We start from the raw sequence: 21,164 nt of genomic DNA on the forward strand, positions 1-21,164 counted from the left end.
TACAGTAATTTTAATAATTTATTTTGTTTTATTTTCTCAACAAACAATACATCCTTTGAATATTTCAATCCTCATGAAAAATGTGTAAGGTTAGGTTATTTATTAGCATTTTTCTCCTTTTTTATCAAGAGATTATTACCATTTTCTCTCTCTCTTTTTTTCGTCACCAATAAATAAGTTTCTGCCTCGACTGACCACTATATATATACAAGACTTGTCGTCGGATTCTTTCTCTCTCCTCCTTCCATCAACTACTCTCTTCTCTCTCTCTCTAGGGTTTCGATTTCAATTTTTTTCCCCACTGAACCCGCGATCGATACTGAAACTTCACACTCTCTCTCTCGCCACCTCCGTTTGATTCCCTCGTCATCATCGATCGAAGCTTCCTCGTTTCAAAGTACCGCTTCGGAAGCTTTTAATTTCGTTAGGTGATTCTTCACACTTGTTAGTTAGCTAGAGACTCATTTCTCGCCGGGATGTTTCCGATAAGTGGACGAATTCGAAATGTCCGGCTGAGATTTCGTTGATTCGTGACTTCTAGGGTTTCCTTAGCTGAGAGAAGTTTATGTGGATCTCTTGCTTTGAATTTGAATCTTATTTGCTCAATTGTAGAAGCAATTTTATTTTCTTATCCTCGGTGTAGCTTATAGTTTGTGTTTCTCTTGATTTTAGATATGGCTTAGGTAGCTTCGTGAAGAGGAAGGATGTTTTAAGTTTGTACTTGAATGGTTGCTACGATGGACTTAAATGCTTCCCCACAACCTGAAGAAGATGACGAACCTTATGTGAGGCATCTTGAAGATTATTCGTCGCGTGATGACAGGATAGAGTCTGCCGTGGAGATAGCAAGACGGGTACTGTTGATTATCCACAGTCTACTGTAAATTTAAATAAAGTCTTAGTCTTTCTTGTTTAACCCTGAGACTGAGGATGGATTATGATTTTTTTTTTAGGAACGTGATGAGAGAAGGAAACGAATGAGATATGACAAGCCGACGCATAACTCTCAGCCAGCTTACCGTGATCAATATTACCAGAATCGAAACACTAGAGCTTATGATAGATACAAGATCCCTCAAGGTGATATAATCATTCGCCGAGTTATTTATTGTGATTGTGTGGCTGTTATTTACTCCCAGCTATAAACGGCTTCTGAATCGTTTTGGCTAGTGTATTTGTCTTTTTCCCGTTTAGGCTAATGCTTTAAATAGGGTGACTCTTTGACAGCCTGTCCAATATCACAGGTTGGCTAGACTGCCCTCCCTCTGGGCATGAGATAGGATTCCTCGTTCCTTCCAAAGTTCCCCTGAACGAAGCTTACAATAATCATGTGCCTCCTGGGAGTAGATACTCTTTTAAGCAGGTGGTCCATAACCAGAGGATAGCTGGGAGAAAGGTAATTATTGGAATCTATTTGTCCTTACTCGTTAAAAAAAAAATGTGTTTGTATCGTTTGTTTATTTAACACTATTATGTCCGTGATCTAACTTGTTGTGTAATGTTGCGGTCCTTTTCAGCTTGGTCTAGTGATTGATTTGACAAATACAACTCGTTACTATTCTACGACAGACTTAAAGAGGGAAGGCATTAAGCATGTTAAGGTAATAATAAAACATACTGTCTATTCCTATATTATTTGTGAGAGCTGTAGCAGTTTGCCTTATCTTTAGTATTCTTTGCTTGTAGATTGCATGCAAGGGTCGTGATTCAGTGCCAGATAATGTGTCTGTCAACACTTTTGTCAATGAGGTATATGTTTATTTGTGGTCAAGTTGTATTTTATTTTCTCGTGATACTCTTTACAAAAGTAAGTTTGTCTACTGTTAGTAGCTCACTTGAACAAACCTTCTTCAGGTTAATCAGTTCGTCCTAAATCTAAAACACTCAAAGAAGTATATTCTCGTCCACTGTACACATGGACATAATCGGACAGGGTTTATGATAGTTCATTATCTTATGCGATCTGGGCCGATGAATGTTACACAGGTCAGTTTTCATTTATTTCGTTGTATTTGTGCATTGCATTTTATGTACCTCGTAAGAGTAAAGAATCTTATCCTATGGTGTTTTTCGCAGGCATTAAAAATCTTTTCCGATGCCCGCCCCCCTGGGATCTATAAACCTGACTATATTGATGCTTTATACACGTTTTATCACGAAATAAAACCTGAGAGTGTTATTTGCCCATCAACTCCGGAATGGAAGAGGTCTACCGAGCTTGATTTAAATGGTGAAGCTGTACCAGATGATGATGATGATGATGGCGGTCCGGCTGGTCCTGTGCAGGTAATCTCGGTGCTAACAAATGATCGTTAATTTAGCTGATCACATATATACATATACTGTCATTTCATTGATATTCTTGCCCGTTTCTTCAAGCTTTATGCATGCCTTATTCATTGTTAATTAGAAAAACCATCTGAAGAACGGCTCATTCCCGAATTCCAGCTTCAGAATCGTTATATCTATGCCATTTTACCATTTACTAGTGATCTTTGAAACACTGGTTCTCTAAAGAAAGTTAGCTTTTCAGAAGCTTCCATCACTCATGAATTAATCTTTATCAAGTATGGTGCATATTGTTGGTTAAGTTGAGACTATCCAAGGCTGACAAAACTCATAAAGTGCTCATCTGGTTTGCATGCTTTTCTGGTGGTTATTGGTTTATAGTTATTTTACTGCTTACTGTTTCAGGAAGAACCCCATCAGGTGGAAGTCAAGATGTCAAATGATGACGTTTTGGGTGATGAAATACCCCCTGACCAGGAGGAAGGTTACCGGCACTTCTTTTATAGGATGCTATCGCTGAATATTGGGGTAGGGATTTTGAAATCTTGTTATATGATGTCCACACATAATATCATGTAGTTGAATCGATGAGTGTCTCACAATTGATGTTCAGTTTCTTGTCGCTTTGGTGTAAATGACTATCGTCTCGTGATTGATGTCTCTTATTCTGTTATTGCTCGTCCATTTATTCGGATGCTACTTGAGAAAATTTCAACAGTAGGATGTACTAATTTGAAATTAGAACGGCATCTTGGTACCCATTTTTTTGTGAATTTGAAAGAAGTATCCCTTAGCTTTTAGGTTCTTTTCTCCCATTGACTTTGGTTTCGTTATGAATCCGAAACATAGCTTATTATTTCGTTTCTGTTAGTTATTTTCTTTTGGCTCGCTTAGTATACTTCTCAGATGGCTAGGTCGACAAGATTAAATTTTTGTTTTGGTATCATTATATCTGCATATTTTCTTTAATGACGGAATCTAACATGTGCTTGCTGAACTATTTTTCTCTACTCTAGGGAAGAGGATGTTCGCAATTTCCAGGTTCACACCCTGTATCCTTAAACAGGTATGACTATCTGCGTTACCATTTGACCATGTCGGGCTCTGGTGCATCCCCTTAGTTTCGGACCCAACAAATCCATCTCGTTTGCGATTCTCAATTTTTAATTTACTTGTTCTAATACAGGGATAATTTGCAACTCTTGAGACAGCGGTACTATTATGCAACATGGAAGGCTGATGGAACGCGATACATGATGCTGCTAACCATGGATGGATGTTATTTAGTAGATAGGAGCTTTAGGTTCCGGAGAGTACAAATGCGGTTCCCCTTCAAACACCCAACTGAAGTGAGTGATTTTTTTTTATCTTTGATAGTTTGTATCGTTATATATATACAAATCCTGTTTTTTTCTTATGTAATTTTATTTGGTTGCTAGGGCATATCTGATAAAGTGCATCACTTCACATTGCTTGATGGAGAAATGATTATAGATACCTTGCCAGATAAACAAAGGCAGGAGAGGAGATATCTAATCTATGATATGGTAGCAATCAACGGCCAATCAGTTGTAGAGGTTGGAACTGTCTTTCTTTCTTCGATCTTTAATGGTTGGATTGGTTCCCGTGTTTTAAATTGGCTCACTGGGATTAGCTCAATATTTGAGTATGTTTTGAAGCACATCGTAAACACTGTAGCAGTATTTAGATCAGGCTTACTGTGACTCTCTTAAAATGTTTATTGTTTTTCATGTCTGATATGTTTTGTGATGCGATAAATACTCCGGGAATTATAAAATATATATAATACCTATGCTCATATTGAGCATCTAATACTAATGGCTTACTGAATTTTATGCAACACTTGAAACATAATTTTTCGTAGCTGTCGCGGAGAGTAAGCCTTGACATAATCTGTTTACCATCATTCACAGCTGTCATTAGTGTAGGGTATTCTCGTGTTTGGCTTGCTGTATCACGTGTCATTTGCTTAAGATACTAATGCTTAGTTGCACGATTTATATGGATCAGCGGCCTTTCTATGAAAGATGGAAGATGCTCGAGAAGGAGGTGATAGATCCCCGAAATCATGAGAAGGCAAGAAGTCATATCTACAGATATGATCTTGAGCCTTTTAGGGTGCGTACTAAGAGTTATATTATTCTTTCTCATTCCATTTCCCATTCTTGCAATTCCTTTTCCCCTGTATAAGTGTTCATGGAGCTGGTACTTATTTTCTTGTCTAGGTACGGAGAAAAGATTTTTGGTTGCTTTCTGCGGTTGAAAAGGTTTTGAAGGGTTTCATTCCATCACTTTCACATGAAGCCGACGGTCTTATATTTCAGGTAACCATGGGACCGAGAAAGTATATCGGATGTTAACTTTAAGACCCAAGCCATTTAACTCTGGTCCAGCTTCTTAATAAATATCTGAAATCTGCTATTCTGTTAACAGGGCTGGGATGACCCTTATGTTGCCCGTACCCATGAAGGTCTACTGAAGTGGAAGTATCCAGAAATGAACTCGGTTGACTTTCTATACGAACAGGATGAGAGTGGCAGGGGAATGCTTTCCTTATTTGAAAGGGGGAAGAAGAAGCATATGGATGGAAATAATGTTGTTTTTAGAGGTGTGTATGGTGTTATCTCTGCTTATATTTGTTGATAGTAGTGAACACCATTTATCATAAATTACTCCATTATTTCTGAGAACTACTAGCTGCTAATACTAAAACTGCAACAGATGATTCAGACCCGGCCGAGTACTCTGGGAAGATTGTAGAGTGTTCTTGGGATCAGGATGAGCAAGTCTGGGTTAGCATGCGGGTCAGGGTCGATAAATCAACGCCAAATGATATCAACACTTATAGAAAGGTCAGTACTCCGTGTCTTACCTCCCTTTATATGATTGATTGTATTCTTTAGATCCAAATCCTCAGTTGTGACATTACTGTATGATGATCATACTTTGCTTACGAACTTTCCACTCGTCCTTTGTGTGTTCTGTCGTATCTCTCTCATTGTTCATGTCTCAAACAAGGGTTTAAGCTTTCTTACCTATATGTCAATGTTACCTGGTGTGATGAGGTTTAGTCTAAACCCATTGTGAATGTTGAAATAGGTGATGAGAAGCATAAAGGACAACATCACAGAGGAAGTGTTGCTGCAGGAGATAAGGGAGATCATCCGTTTGCCTATGTACGCGGACCGTATTCAGATGGATAGCAAAGCCGCGCGCCGCAGATGAAACTGCATAGGTTGTATGCTAACACTGTACGTAAGAAGAAAGAAGGAGCTCTGCTTTTTCTCAGGATGTGTGGTTTGTTTCGAGAAGCTTTAGGGTTTTGTAATGAATCCGATTCCGTTTGGCATATGTGATGATGGTTTAAGGTGTGTTTATGTTTAGATGAAGAAGATGTTGTAATGGTACAACGTACAAGCCATAGCACTTAGGAGGATATATAATGTTGTAACCTTTAGTATTAGTATCATATTGCTATTGGTTTTATTTTAACTTCGGAAGAAAAAATGGTTGCTCATTTTTCTCATAGATGAAGTATTGTTGTTCCCACTCTTTTCACTCACATTTACGTTATACCGAAAATTTATGAAAAATGTGTGGACCCCACAACCATTCTAAGTGAAGAAAAAGTGGTGGTGTTTCTTATATTTGTAATTAAACAGCGTGTTGTTTCGTTGACCGAAGTCTTACAACAACTTTAGATCAAAACGGCAAGCAGTTACTCTTCCCTGCGTCACTCGATTTTCTGCTGCGATCAGCTTCTTCGTCTAATTCTCCTTCTCGATCTCTCCACCTGAATCCCTAAAACCCCAATTCTGTAATTGCATTCAGCTCCCTCGTACCTGGATCGGCTCCAAGGTAATCATCTGGAGTGTGATCATATGAAAACCCACACGCGACGGTGTCTGCTGAGGTTTTTCCTCTTCCTGATCTTATCGAATCCCTCCTATGGGGAAAACAAGTTCAGAGAGCGTAAAGCCACCGATGACGAGCAAGGCTACCCCGAAATGTAAGTTTCGATCTGTATTGAGCTCTGCGTAGACGATACAATTCGATAAGACTTGTGCGTATTTAGCTTTGATTGTTGGAGATACGTTTTCCTTGCTCTTAAGAGGTTGGTGTTCGTTGTGCAGTGATGAAGATGCTTTGTTGAATACTCAGTGCCCGAGGAAACTGGAGCTGCGATGGCAAACTGAAGTCACTTCTAGTGTTTATGCTACACCTTTGATTGCTGATATCAACAGGTATATATGATATAGCAATCATATATGATGGAATCTGAGTTTTTGATTAGGGATCATGAGTGTTGACCTGATTTTTGGTTTTTTTTTGTTACAGTGATGGAAAGCTTGACATTGTTGTTCCATCTTTTGTTCACTACCTTGAAGTTCTTGAAGGTGCTGATGGAGACAAGATGCCAGGTACCTCGATATCTAATGATGTAGAACCTCGAGAACTTTTTGTAATGTTACTGATGCCACTTACGAAATGCTAGGGTGGCCTGCTTTTCATCAGTCAAACGTGCATTCAAGTCCTCTTCTATTTGATATCGACAAAGATGGTGTTAGAGAAATTGCTCTGGCGACCTACAATGGCGAAGTGCTCTTTTTCAGGTTGTTTTTACGCGCGGATGATAAATATATATACTTTTGTCTGTTATCATATGATCCTTGGAGTTTTATAGGTTTGGTTATGATACTTTCTTGTTTCCAGGGTATCAGGCTTTTTGATGTCAGATAAGCTAGAAGTGCCACGTAGAAAAGTTCACAAGAACTGGCATGTGGGACTGAATCCTGACCCTGTTGACCGTTCACATCCTGATGTCCATGATGAACAGCTTGTGCATGAAGCTATGGAGGTGAAGTCATCGGCCACTCGTAAGTTTGTTTATTATATTGAGTTTCGACATCGGTTTTATAGTTTACTGCTTAAGTTATGCCCATCGTCCACAGTCTCTGCTTAGTTGAATTCGACTGGTCAGATTCGTTGTGTGGTTAGGTTAACTGAATGTGTAAAGCTTAGTTTCTGCTTGGAGCACCTGCCTCAGCTTATCTGAATAATTTTTGTACCTTTTGTATTTCGTTTATCTTATGGATTTTGCATGGGGTTCATCCTCTCTTATCAGTATCTCTTTGTATTAAGACTGTTGAGTAACTACATGGATTAGGAGAGTCGTATTAAGACTTGATGAAAGTTAACTTTGTGACTCTTACTCCTCTTTGTAGAAACGCATGCAACTACCACAACACCAAATGTTACAGTCTCGATGCCCAAAGAATTTCACGGCGAGGCTTCAAATGTGACGTCACAAGAGGATCAGAAGAAACCAGAAAATAACCAAACAGAAGCAGTCGTAAAGCCTACTCAAGTGACGTCTCAAGAGGATCAGAAGAAACCCGAGAACAACCAAACCGAAGCAGTCGTAAAGCCTACCCCAGTGACGTCTCAAGAGGATCAGAAGAAACCCGAGAATAACCAAACAGAAGCAGTTGTAAAGCCTACTCCAGAGCTACACAACTCCTCCATGAATGTTAGCTCGAACAATTCGGCAACAAATGATACTACAGCTGGCTCAACCGAAAAAACCAGTGGAAATGTAACCACCAATGAGGTGGATCAAAGCAAGATTAGTGAAGCTAAGAATGAAACTGTTATTAAATTAAATACCAGTACGGATAATTCTTCAGAAACTTTGGTGACATCTGGAAACAGTAGTACGACAGAGACAGGAACCAAAAGTGGGAGGCGACTTCTGGAAGATGGTGGCTCGGACGGCCATTCTGACAATAAAGACAACAATGAGGGTGTTCGCATGGCCACAGTTGAAAACGATGGAATATTAGAAGCTGACGCAGATTCATCGTTTGACTTGTTGCGTGATACAGAGGAGTTAGGTGACGAATACAGTTATGATTATGACGATTATGTTAATGAGACCATGTGGGGTGATGAGGAATGGGTCGAGGGGCAGCACGAGAACTCAGAGGATTATGTGAACATTGACGCCCATATACTGTGCACTCCTGTGAGTTTCATCTATGTCAAAAACCATTGTCTTTGATTACTTGCTTCCATGAGAGATCTTACAGTGTCACTTGTTTATCAGGTTATTGCTGACATAGACAAAGATGGAATACAGGAGATGGTTGTTGCTGTTTCCTATTTCTTCGACCCTGAGTAAGTTTCTGTTCCTCTCTTTACCGCCGAAGATGTGTCCAACTGTCCATAAGCTGTCAATTCAAAAGCATCATTAGTAAATATTTTCTGCAAAACATGCATGAGGTCTTAAATGTTAGCGTTTCCAGTTTATTTACTTTGCTTAATATAACTGACCCTGATAAGCTATTTGTTCCAGGTATTATGACAATCCAGAACATCTGAAAGAGCTTGGTAGTATTGACATCAAAAACTATATTGCTAGTTCAATTGTGGTTTTCAATCTGGAGACAAAACAAGTTAAATGGGTCAAAGAGCTAGATTTGAGTACGGATAACTCAAACTTCCGTGCATATATGTATTCTTCCCCAACGGTTGTTGATTTGGATGGCGATGGTTACATGGATATCCTTGTCGGAACTTCTTTTGGCTTATTCTACGCCATGGACCACCGTGGTAAGACTTCATGGCAGTTTCCTTTGCAAGTCTTGGTGTTAATTTGGATTCTAAGATTGTTGTCTTTTTGCAGGAAACATCAGAGAAAAATTCCCACTTGAAATGGCTGAAATACAAGGGGCAGTGGTTGCAGCTGATATAAATGACGATGGAAAGATTGAACTTGTGACAACAGATTCCCACGGAAATGTAGCAGCATGGACCACCCAAGGAGTGGAAATTTGGGAAGTACATCTAAAGAGTCTTGTTCCCCAGGTATACAGTTACATCCGTTTATTCTCATCTAGTGTAAAACAGCCTTATGAATGAACAACGTGTAGATATATCACCACGATTATATGAATTGATCATAGTGCATATGATATTTCATAAGTTTCACCTGTTCTTACTTTCAAGTAGTAAGCCCCTGCGTGAGACCAAACATCCTTTTACTTGGAATCCACTCTCTGTTCACTTCACAATCAGAGACTGATACTAATCTTCTCTTTCAGGGTCCTTCAATAGGCGATGTTGATGGTGATGGACATACTGATGTTGTGGTTCCTACGACATCAGGAAACATTTACGTTCTTAGTGGCAAGGATGGTTCGATTGTCCGTCCTTACCCGTACAGAACTCATGGAAGAGTGATGAACCAGCTTCTTCTTGTTGATCTGAACAAGCGAGGTGAGAAAAAGAAGGGACTCACCATTGTTACTACATCCTTTGACGGTTACATGTATCTCATAGATGGACCCACCTCGTGCGCTGACGCTGTTGATATTGGTGAAACTTCGTAAGTCACTTGCTTCCTTAGTAGTTTCGCTTTTACAGTGATATTTTTTTAACGGAAGATGTTTGTGTTACAGATACAGCATGGTCTTGGCTGATAATGTTGACGGTGGAGATGATCTTGATCTGATCGTCTCAACTATGAATGGGAACGTCTTTTGCTTCTCAACGCCTTCTCCTCACCATCCCCTCAAGGCAAGATCTTCCGAATACTGTTCGTAGACATTGTTTCTTTTTAAATGATAGATTACTGATTTCACACTTGGTTCTCAAATTCATCAGGCTTGGAGATCGACTGATCAAGGGATGAACAATAAGGCCATCCGTTATGATCGTGAAGGTGTTTTTGTCACGCATTCAACCAGAGGTTTCCGCGATGAGGAAGGCAAAAACTTCTGGGCTGAGATTGAGATTGTTGATAACTACAGATACCCATCAGGTTCACAAGCACCCTACAACGTTACAGTAAGTTCCTCTAACCTCAATAGATGATATGATTAGCAATGGTTCCTTTGAAACTAAACTAGAGCGGGTTTTCAAATGTTACAGACGACGCTGTTGGTACCAGGCAATTACCAAGGAGACAGGAGGATAAAGCAGAGCCAGATCTATAACAAACCAGGAAAATACAGAATAAAACTACCAACCGTTGGAGTCAGGACAACAGGCACAGTAATGGTGGAGATGGTGGACAAGAATGGACTCCATTTCTCAGACGAATTCTCATTAACTTTCCATATGTATTATTACAAGCTTCTGAAGTGGCTACTTGTCCTCCCGATGCTGGGGATGTTCGGTCTGCTCGTGATACTACGACCTCAAGAAGCTGTCCCCCTCCCATCCTTTTCCCGTAACAGAGACTAGTGATGCTAAGTGCTTGAGCTCTAAGTATCTCCCCTTGAATAGCTCGTCTAAAGTATTTTAGATATCGTTTTTTGTTTGTTGAAGATGTTTAGATAATCTTTCTTTGAGTTTATAAAGTTTATGTATTACTTTATTCCTGTAACTTTTCGTCGGTTAAAAAAAAAAAACTGCTCATGCATTATCACTCTGTATTACTTTACATTGTGATACAGAGTCATTCCTATTCATTCTTTCTTGTTTCCTTTACCCTTATCTGCTTCCTCTGATAACAATGTCTGCTCGTTCACAAACTGAGTGAGCAGTGGGACAAGGATAGCTCCAAGAACAGCTACTTTTCTCCAATCCGGTGAAGAAACAAACGAATCAGCGATTGCTAGAGCCACGATCCCAATCAAACCGAGGTAAATGTTCCTTCTTGACTCTGATCCTACACTTTCTTTGGTAACCTCTTGTATTTTCTGAGTCTCCTCTTTAGCTTTCTCTAAATCAACAGGCTGTTTATCGCGTAAGCTCTTGAAGAACAATCCTTCATTCCTGTCTTCCACGATCTGCTCCTCAAACTCAGCCAACTTATTATCGTTCTCCTCTATCTCCAATCTGTTTAACCCTGCAGATTCCTCGAATGCTTGCATCTTGCTCTCTATGTTCTCTAGTATCTGCTCAATCACCAAGTTACAAACAATGTCAGCTTATAAATCCTCTGTTCATGCAAGATCATCCGAGCAAACCAATATCTCTTGAGCTTAAGAATAAAGGTAAGACAAAAGTGAGGATCTTTTAGAAGTGATACAATACCCTTGAGCTTGCTTCGTCGAGGTCTTTCATGGCGTCTTCTCCAACCTTGTCAAACTCAGCGTTGGCTTCTTCAGCAAACTTTGTGAGATAATCTGATCGTTCGTCCAGGAAATCAGTTAAACGGACCTTTGATGTTTGAAGCATGGCGATCCTGGCTAAGAGTTCCTGTCTCTGTGTATCTCCTTCGGGTTTTGGAGGATCGGGATCAGACTCTGAGTCCGAGTTTCCATCTCTGGGTTTCGAGAGACAGAGGAATTGGGTTCTAGGAAGGGAATGTCTTGGGGGATTGAATAGAACATGGAAGTTTGGTGTTAGAGTTGTCTGAAATGCTTGAAGTGTGTTCATCATCTTGTTTGTTTCTGATGAAGAAGAGGGTAGAGAGTAACCGCTCGTTCTTTAATTTGGTTCTTGCATTATCCAAAACCAGTTCTGTGTGTTTAAAGTATTTACAGAAAATACCCTGTTTTCACGGATTATTATACTTAAGAGTCTCTTACTTTCATTCTGGTCTGTTTAATAGCATCATGCATATATAAAAAACAGATTTCTAACTTTCTATTCAACTTGTTAGCATTTTAAAATTACAAAATGATATAGATACAAAATGTCAAGTAGTTTAATGATTCATAGAATTAACTTTTATTTATTTAAAACATTACAGTTTTTTTTGAATAATTATCACAAATAATTTTTTATAGCATCTGATTTTATGAGCACACGTAAGTTTATATATATAACTACTAGCATTATTTTGTTGGTTTTAGTCGCTAATTGTTTACATTCTTAGATGAACATAACAAATTTTGATTTGATGACTACCTAATTAAATGCATCATTGTATATTATTGATTGTTATGGATTTCGGTTATAACTGATATGTCTAACATCATTTTCATTATATATATAAACTATGTATTTATAAACCGAGTACATAATTTTGCTATATCATCATATAATGAAAAAAAAATTACCTTTTATTAATATTTCAACAATATTTTTGGTAGTAACAAATATATAGCAAACAAAGTCGATTGGTTATTTGTTATAGAAGATGTCAAAACAGCTATTACAAACCTTTTAAAAACAGAAAATATATAAAAATAAATAAAAATCTATTTAAAAATATATATAGTAAAATACTTATGAGATTTTATGTTCAACATATCATAATCATCTTAGTGGAACAAAAAAAATGATAAACTAGAACTAGAACATATGCAAATGTTGTACATATAACGAAATGTATGTATCTCCAACAATATAGAAACGAATATAGCTATCAGCAATTATGTATGTAAATGTTAACACGATTTTAAAAGAATTTTTAACTAGATGTTTGTGTTTTGTTATCTTTTAAAATATATGATTCCAGTAGTTACAAAATGATTCAATTTGTGACTGTGTAATTGATGAATTGAATAGATAAAGAGGAAAAATGTAAGAAAATAATTGAACAACAAAACTAAAATACTTTACTAGAGATGCAATGTAATTTTGATTATCTAAACTTAACATTTATAGAAAAAATTTCATTTCCAAAATACTTTCAAATATTGCATATTCATGTACTAATAAATAACAATTATTTATTTGTTTGTTACGAAGAACTAAATAAACTAACAAAAGAACAAAGTTCAAGAGCAATTTTTGTCAAGACTAAAAAGTAAAGAGTCCAAAACTAGAAGTTTTCTCAACATTTTCAATTTAGTTAGATCTTGCAAATGTATAAATCTCTTGAGAAAGTTTATGTATAGAGGAAAAGGTAAAATCCATCTTCTAAACTATTATTATTGTATTTCTTTTTATTTTTTTTAATTCCACAAGAAAAGTACTTAAACATAAAATTTTGAAAATCTTAAACCATTTGCTATAACATCCAAATTTGCCCACCTCAAGAGTGAATACCACCTCAAATGCTAGGAAAGACATATGCACTTCATATTATATTCGAGTTGAACTGTGCATCTTCTCTTCCATCTCCATCCAAACCTTAGTTGTCTTTTGGTATATTGACATCATGTCTCTAACATGTATCATGCTTACTTCATATTGCAAAGAAATTTGCACCAGACGCTCGTAGTTTAGACTTGATTTGTCGAACTCTTCACCTTATTATAATTGTATTTCTATTTCTTATTCCCATAAGTTTTCTATACTTTTAACTTAAATGACGAAATTCCAAAGTAATTCTAACAAATATAACATTTGTTTCTGGATATTAACAATTTTATCAAACTTGCAATCACATTTTGCAACACCTAAACTTTCATTTTCTAATGATATTACAAATTTAACAAAAAAATAACAATTGTCCTTGCACTTCCCTGACTAGAAGAAGCAAGTGCAAAGAGCAACTGAAAAGCTAAAGCTAAGAAACATGAACACGTTTGGCGTTTCTTCCTTATAAAAATCTAAAATCGAATTGAGTTGCTGTCGGGAAGAGATCATAGCTCAGTTAATGAATCAAATTGAAATCAAAATAGTGAGAGATAGAGTTTGATCCTTCGATCTCAGCTTATGCAGTCGCTACAACAAAAGTCACCAAAAAAACTGGATTACAGCTGAGAAACAGAATTTGTTACTTTTGATCCAAGTTGTATAATGAGTAAGCTGAAGGAGGAGGGTATGTCAAGCCATTGATAACTTAGTAGCAAATTAAGATTTGGCGGTATGGTCGGAAATTATGGTGTTCTGTTCCAATGGGCTTATACTTTGTCAAACAATCACATTGTTTGTAATAATAAATAATTTTAGAATTCCTATGTTACTTAATTCTAACAAATATAGCATAGGTTTCTTGATATTAACGTTTTATCAGACTTAAAATGTAGTTTGTAACCCTTAAACTTTAATTTTCTTACAATTTATCCCCACAGACACACAAAAAGAAACAATTGGGCTTGGCTGAGCGAGAAGAAAGCTAAAAAATGCGTTTGGCGTTTTCACCTTATAAAAATATTAAACGCGGATTTAAACGTACTAAAATTGAATTGAGTTGTTGTCGGGGAGAGATCAGAGGTCCGTGTCCGAATCAAATTGAAATCTAGAGAGAGAGAGAGAGCTAGTTTGATCCATCAGTCACAAGCTTATGCAGTCGCTACAACAATCCCTAGCGGCGAGCCACCAGTCGGAACCAGACGCGCCGCCGAAGCAGGTGGCTCAAGCCATGGAACGTCTCAACCAAGCCGCTAGGGTAATCGCCGACATCCGCCTCGGCGCCGACCGTATCCTCGAAGCCATGTTCGTCGCCTCGAACCCTCGCCACAACGACGCGCCTCTCCAGCTCTTCCTCAAAGAAGACGCCTCCATGCGTCAGCACCTCCAAGATCTCCGTTCAATCGGTACTACTTTACAAAAATCGATTCTTTCCATTAGTATAATCAGTAGATTAGGGATTTGAAAGTGTTGGTGTTGATTTGGATCTCAGGGAAGAAGTTGGAAGAGTCTGGGGTTCTCACTGAGTCTCTCAGGTCGAGAAGTAACTCGTGGGGTCTTCACATGCCTCTGGTTTGTCCTGATGGTGCTGTTGTTGCTTATGCTTGGAAGAGACAGCTTGCTGGCCAAGCTGGTGCCTCTGCTGTTGATAGAACCAGGTGTCACATTGTTAGCTAATCACTTAAGGGTTTTATTAGGTTTGAAGATACATTTGGCTGTTAGTTCCTCTTAGAGTATTGTGGTTTATGTTTCATTGCATGTTGATGTAACGGAAGGTGGATAGATGCAAATAATCTTATTTAGTCTAAGAATATCTGTCTTGATTCGTTAAGAATATTCCTAAATATTCTCTCTGCATCACATGGGGTGTTGGTATCACATAGTTGCTAATTGTTTGAGCATAGCTAAGAGTTTAGTTTCGAGTCTACAAACTAGATTTGAATTTCTATTTGGCTTTTAGTTTCTCCTGGAGGGTTGTGGTTTTAAATTTATTGAGGGACTATTAAAGCTTATTGAATCATATATGCGATTTGGAGTTGTATCAGCTATAAGCATATCTTACTAAACGTCATGCATTCTCCTCCATTTACTATTTCTACTGCGAATGTTGTTTTCCTTGTGGTTTGTTAGAGCATCAGCATTGGTTGGTTAAGTGTATGTATGAGTATCTCAATTATAAAATACTAATAAAATTGAATTGTGAATTAATTTTTGTTTTTGAAAGAAAAAAGAAAATTGAACTATGCACAACTTGACACATTGTTTTAGAGACTCTCAAACAAGAGACTCATCTTGTTCTCTCTCTTATTTATATGTTTTTTCATTTTTCTTCAAATTTTTAATGGGAAGAAACTCAATGAGATTCTTATATCTTTGAGTCATAATATGACTCTTAATGATGACTGTAGGTTAGCTCTCAAGGCCTTCACGGATCAGAAAAGGCGGTTCTTCCCTCACATTGACGATGGACTCAAGACGGAACCAGGATCTAAAAAACACCGTGCCTCTCATTCACTATTAGAGCATGGAGGAGAGGAGCCTGTTGAGTACAAGACATTGCCAGATATACAATCTCGTTTAGAGAAGCTGGTTCCGAATGTGAAGGTGTCTAGTTACGGACGGTTGAGCTGGCTCAAAAGAGCTAGTTCTTTACCTGAGTCAGGAAGTGATGATGATCCATCAGAAGAATCAAAACCTATTTTCCAGAGTTCTAGTAAGATGAGATCAGGGTTACACGATGAAGTTGTGGACAAGGTTGCTGTAATTGAATTGTCGTTTCCTTCCGTGTTCAGAGCTGTAGTCTCGTTGAATCCAGCTGGTTCTGTTGATCCAGATGCGGTTGCTTTCTTCTCTTTAGATGAGGTAAACCTCCACAACTCCAAACTAACACTGATTTTCAAATGAAGTTGTTTGTTTATGTATGTACTCATGTTTTTGCTTCATTCTTTCCTTATAGGGAGGAAGCTACTTACATGCGAGAGGCTTCTCGGTTCATCATGTTTACAAACACATCACGGTAACAACAGAGACTGCAACTGGTGTTAATTTGATAAATTGGGAACTTGCATTAATTAGATTTTCTTGCAGGAACATGCTGCTACTGCCTTGCAATACTTCCTTGGATTTGGTACTGGAACAGCTCTGTACTCTCTCCTGGTAAAGCATTTAACAAGGACTCACTCATCAGTCTCTGGATAACATGTAACCATTTATTTATTTTGGATCCATGGAAGTTAATTTACACCTTTTTTTTCTTGTAATGCAGCTATGGATATGCAGTTTTGAATCACTTTATAGTAAACCATGCAGGTAAATAAACCAGTCTCTTAGTACTCTTTGGTCCGTGGACTAAGCTTTTCACATCTTTTATGATACAGTAAGTGTGGAAAGCTATTAGCAATGGATAAAAAGTCTTCTTTGATCCTACCTCCTCTACACCGCGCTTATCAAGAATTGCCTCTTGCGGCCAACCTCAGCGTTTGTGAAGCATACCACGCCGGGTGCTCTTCAGATGGTTCTTAGTATTAGGTGGGGATCAATCAAAAGGCTAGAGAAAGAGAACTAACTTGGAAGAACACTTGTATGGATCTCTATTGCCTGCTTTCTCTCTTCTTTTGTTTGTGTCCCATGTTGAGTTCAAATTCACATTACATCAGTATAAGCAACATAGAATCAAGTGGCAACTAATGACACATGTGAATGTTGTGTGTTTTCTAGACATTTGATCTGTGTTACGAGATGAAGGAACAAAGACTCTCTTGCTCAGTTCATAATTTCTATGTTAGTTCCCTGCAACTAACACCAAAGTAAGAACAAGAAGAAGGTGTTCATGATTGTTGTACTAAGAGAAGGTGTTTGATTCGGACGATCAATAAAAGCTTATGCCTTCTTTTCATAGTGATTTTACAAATTAAACTGATTTAAGTCCACACAGAAGTCATTAGAGACAAATGGAGTAGAAGAAAGACAATACATTTACACTATAAGACAAGCTTCCAAAACCAAACCAAAAGTCCTTGACTACTTCTTGCCTTCTCCAATACCACCCACCGCAACACTCAACCCTTTCACATGGCATTCCTCTGGTACCACCACCGCCATTGACCGCCTCAGACCGCATATTGTCCATAGATACAAAGCCAGCATTACCCCTAACGCTCCACATACTGCACCAAACACCAAAACACCAAGCATTCTCCATATGCACTCGTTTCTCTCAACACCTTTTCCCCCCTCCGTGGAATCGTCAGCCTCTATCGCTTGATTCGGTTCAAGCGGCAGTGAATGCGTCCACACCGGCGTTGGCTGCCTTATCTCAAACCTCCATGAATGGAGGAAATGTGCATTGGAAGAGTTCCCGTTTACAGAGCTTAAACCCACAACGAACTCACCACCATTCCATAGCTCCCCCAAGTCTACTGAGAAAGAGAAGAATGGATCTAACAACTTAACCGAACCTGGTTTTCTGAATCTAACCATCATCCTCTTAATAAGTGCTTCATACTCGATCATACAGTTCAACCTCCCTCCATCGTCCATCAACAAGTCACCCTCAAAGGAAAGGTTTCTAATTTCGGAAGACTCAGGTTTACCTATCAAGATTCTCGCACGGTTTCCCCTATTGGAAATCTCAAACTCAAAAGCAGCAACTGTCTCGTTCTTTGCGTACTGAAACAGAAACTCTAACGCAGAGGAACTGTTATCTTTCTTACCGAAGAGGCCAAGATCCAAACTAGTTGGAACCATTACAAAAGCCATGACGTCACCAACCTCATTAGGCATCGAGAAGGAGAAGTAACTCGAGAAAGATGACGAGTTCCTACTCTCTTTACCTTGGAAAAGCTTGATGGGTTTCGCGTAAACGACTCTTCCCAAGCTTCCACTCACGGATTCAGTCAGCTGAATCGAAGAACCGTCACTGAACAGCTTCGAATCTCCAAATAAAGCAACGTTCTTTTCAAGACTCGGAGACTTTGCGAACCCATCAAACGAAAACGAGTAACTTGTAGCCATGGTTCCATGAATCTCGAAGCACAACAACAAAACGAACAAAAAGGATAAGGCTTTGAGCATCGCCATAGCTTGAACTAAATGAAAAAAAAAAAACTGAGTCTCTCTGATTAAAATGGGTAAAGTGAGAAGCTCTTCTTCTTCTTCTACTATATGGAATCTTCAGGATTCGAGAAAGTATTCCACTTTTTAAGACGAAAAAGTACTTTGCTCTAAAGAAACGCTCACTTTCCCTCTGTCTCTATCTTGTAGTGTTTGCTGACTAATGTTGTTGTTTATGCATTTAATGTCATTTCTAATTACATTCTCTTTTGTTTAGAATCTCATTAGTGTTGTAAACAGTAACGTTCCATTCCATAAGTTGATTTTTTATTACCATTTAAAAAAAGGTCTTTTCAATAAAGATTTTAGAGACAATTGGGTGAATATACCCAAATCGCTAGAAAATTAAGTAACTACCCAAAACCATGAAAAACTCATGTTCATTGTAGATATTTGTGCCCTCCTTTCCCATTTTACTCATGCCTTAAAATTTCATCTCGTTTCTCTTTCTTTCCCCAATTCATACCTCTTTAATCTATCTCTTTCTCTCCCAATTATCTAAACCTTTGTTAAGATTAAAGCTTCATTTCACATCAATCAATCTTCTTCTTAAATCTCCAAATCATGATCTACTATGTTTCCAACTCCAATCATACAATAACCTCCTCATCTTCTTAAATCTCCAAACCTTCCAAAAAGATTACGATTAGTTCTAGGATTTTACGGACTCAACAGTGTGCAATTATTTCAGAAGAGAGAGAAAACACAATACATAAAGAGAAAAGAAACACATTAAAGTATTAGTAACAATACAATAATTTCTTGATTTATATACAATAATTGTTAACCGTTAAGAATATATTGGTTGGAATAGATAATGATTAAGTTAACACGATAATCTATTTTTTACCATTTAAGAAAATATATATCATGTAACAATAGTTATTTTTAACATCTTGCCAACCAATTTAAAAAGCGATAACATGTTTTATAACAGTTAACCAAACATGTACATGTTAATAACAACATATTGTATAAAATGTAACTGCTAAGTTGTGACGTACAATGTTATATGACTTGTTAGACTGGTAACCAATTTCGTACCATTTAACAAACTATGTATAAGCCAATGTCAGCTATTTATTAAAATCTTATAAACCATTTAAAAATCTTTAACATGTATTGTAACAGCTAAGCAAAGATTTACATGCTCATGATACTCGCTACTGAAGTGTTAGCTTCGTGTTCTTTTTATCGATGTCGGAGAGAACATATCTTTCTGACTGTACAGCTCATACATACACCAGCATCTGAATCGACGAGATCTATCCAATACGTACAGTGGTGGTTGAGACCGAGTGAACCGACGAAGAGATTGTGGTAGACGAACTCATGAGGTGATAAAGATATAAGATTTCCAAACATCAAGTTCTGCAGAAATTCAATCTCCTCGGTTCATGGTGAGAGATTTGATTCAATCAATGTTGGGTTTGTGTTAGGATCTAATCTTTTCTCCTACCATTTCTAGATGAACTCATCGAAGAGATCATTTTATTGGATCCACAACTGTGGATACATAAAGAGAAAAGTTTATTTGTAAAAAATGGGTGTGATAATGGATTAGAGAAGATGAAAAAGAGAAAAAGATTATTATTTGGCAAAAAAATTTAGGGAGATACAAAAAGGAAAAGGAAGAAGTATGGGCAGGGGCTGGCAGGGCAGGGGCAGAGAGACACGGGGAAGGGCAAGGGTAGAGACAAAATTGAGGTTTAGAAATATCAATAGTGTTTAGGATATTTACCTAATTATGGATTTTTCTAGGTATATGAGGCCTAATTTCTCAAGATTTTAAATAGATTAATAACATATTTACCCCTCTGTTTCTATTTTTTTTACATTTTAACCCCAATGTATTTTCTGACATTAGTCAAAAGTCAAAACACACCTCCACATAAATAGTCTTTCCCGTTTGCTTCTCTTTACGAACTATTTTGGTCTCTCTCTCATCAACATAATTTCAGACAAAAAAAATATGTCACGAGGAGCATGCAAAAGAGTAAGCTTTAGTCCTAACCAAGAAGCCACTGAGGAACCTATATTCCAAAAACATCACGACCAGAGAAAGGTAGTCCTCATTGGATTTCTCAGTTTCGGTCTCAAGGCCTCGCCTACTGGAAGGAAGCTCATCCGACGTATACGAGCTAGAGTCGCCAAAACGCTGCGTTCTATGTCCTCCGGGAAGAGTACGACCGACAATACGTCATCATTGTTGCTGTCTTCATCTTCTTCTTCATCGTCTATTTATATGAAGAGGTCCAAGTCTCTAGCTGAGTCGGAGTCTCACAGAGCAGAAGCTATTGAAGACTGCATTGAGTTCTTGAACTCTTCTTTTTCACTGTCCAGATCAAACTCTGTCTCGACGTGGTCTTCTTGATTTGACCGGTTAGGATTCGGATCAAATGGAACTCCTACTCTCCTTTTCCTCTGGTGAAATGTTAAAAGAGTTGAGAATTGTGAATTGAGCATTGTGTAGGAGTATTTTAAACTACTTTTCAGTTCACAAAAAATTACGAGGTTATTGACCTCTTTTCAACACTCATTTTGAAACCTTTTAACCAAAAAAACAAGGAAAAAATCCATTGCAAATCATGGATCAAGTTTGCTGGGGAAATAGAAAATTACACAATTCGTATGTGTGTTCTTTGGTATAAACACTAAGTTGTTTAATGTTAGAACTTCCATTGTGTTTTTTCAAAAAAAAAAAAAAAAACTTCCATTGTGTAGCATAAGAGAGAAACCAGGTTTAAAATTAAAAAGAGGAGCCC

General features: G+C 37.8%; 6 protein-coding genes across 7 annotated transcripts; 4 read left to right on the top strand and 2 right to left on the bottom strand.

Annotated features, from left to right (window-relative positions):
• Positions 1–182: 182 nt before the first annotated feature.
• On the top strand, positions 183–5,838 carry LOC125587934 (mRNA-capping enzyme-like). Its single transcript, XM_048759333.1, has 17 exons — positions 183–428; positions 673–854; positions 954–1,080; positions 1,245–1,396; positions 1,518–1,601; positions 1,687–1,749; positions 1,855–1,986; positions 2,077–2,286; positions 2,695–2,817; positions 3,306–3,355; positions 3,476–3,638; positions 3,729–3,866; positions 4,321–4,428; positions 4,536–4,634; positions 4,744–4,918; positions 5,032–5,162; positions 5,410–5,838. The coding sequence occupies exons 2-17, from the start codon at positions 726–728 to the stop codon at positions 5,533–5,535; spliced, it is 2,010 nt and encodes a 669-aa protein (XP_048615290.1). The 5' UTR covers positions 183–428; positions 673–725; the 3' UTR covers positions 5,536–5,838.
• Positions 5,839–5,910: 72 nt separating this feature from the next.
• Positions 5,911–10,738, top strand: LOC125587933 (protein DEFECTIVE IN EXINE FORMATION 1-like). 2 transcript variants are annotated; one of them, XM_048759331.1, is made up of 13 exons: positions 5,911–6,319; positions 6,444–6,554; positions 6,649–6,731; positions 6,806–6,923; positions 7,024–7,187; positions 7,536–8,335; positions 8,417–8,487; positions 8,666–8,922; positions 8,996–9,177; positions 9,414–9,697; positions 9,771–9,888; positions 9,976–10,158; positions 10,243–10,738. In XM_048759331.1, the coding sequence occupies exons 1-13, from the start codon at positions 6,192–6,194 to the stop codon at positions 10,555–10,557; spliced, it is 2,814 nt and encodes a 937-aa protein (XP_048615288.1). In that variant the 5' UTR covers positions 5,911–6,191; the 3' UTR covers positions 10,558–10,738. The 2 variants fall into 2 exon arrangements, with proteins under 2 accessions (XP_048615288.1, XP_048615289.1); XM_048759332.1 differs by having other exon boundaries at positions 10,221–10,307.
• LOC111215798 lies at positions 10,711–11,797 on the bottom strand. The gene is made up of 2 exons (XM_022719882.2): positions 11,353–11,797; positions 10,711–11,213 (listed from the first exon to the last, which is right to left on the bottom strand). The coding sequence occupies exons 1-2, from the start codon at positions 11,698–11,700 to the stop codon at positions 10,782–10,784; spliced, it is 780 nt and encodes a 259-aa protein (XP_022575603.2). The 5' UTR covers positions 11,701–11,797; the 3' UTR covers positions 10,711–10,781.
• A 2,529-nt stretch (positions 11,798–14,326) lies between these two features.
• LOC106401295 (mediator of RNA polymerase II transcription subunit 27) lies at positions 14,327–17,052 on the top strand. The gene is made up of 7 exons (XM_013841783.3): positions 14,327–14,693; positions 14,780–14,945; positions 15,696–16,149; positions 16,244–16,303; positions 16,375–16,443; positions 16,553–16,596; positions 16,665–17,052. The coding sequence occupies exons 1-7, from the start codon at positions 14,441–14,443 to the stop codon at positions 16,807–16,809; spliced, it is 1,191 nt and encodes a 396-aa protein (XP_013697237.1). The 5' UTR covers positions 14,327–14,440; the 3' UTR covers positions 16,810–17,052.
• Positions 17,053–17,155: 103 nt separating this feature from the next.
• LOC106401296 (lectin) lies at positions 17,156–18,580 on the bottom strand. The gene has a single exon (XM_013841784.3). The coding sequence runs from the start codon at positions 18,364–18,366 to the stop codon at positions 17,308–17,310; it is 1,059 nt and encodes a 352-aa protein (XP_013697238.1). The 5' UTR covers positions 18,367–18,580; the 3' UTR covers positions 17,156–17,307.
• Positions 18,581–18,813: 233 nt separating this feature from the next.
• Positions 18,814–21,081, top strand: LOC106397977 (josephin-like protein). Its single transcript, XM_013838594.3, has one exon. It carries the CDS (start codon positions 20,372–20,374, stop codon positions 20,771–20,773), a length of 402 nt encoding a protein of 133 aa, XP_013694048.2. The 5' UTR covers positions 18,814–20,371; the 3' UTR covers positions 20,774–21,081.
• The last annotated feature ends 83 nt before the right edge of the window (positions 21,082–21,164 follow it).

The sequence above is a fragment of the Brassica napus genome, chromosome C5, assembly GCF_020379485.1.
Source record: "Brassica napus cultivar Da-Ae chromosome C5, Da-Ae, whole genome shotgun sequence".
NCBI lineage: Eukaryota > Viridiplantae > Streptophyta > Magnoliopsida > Brassicales > Brassicaceae > Brassica > Brassica napus.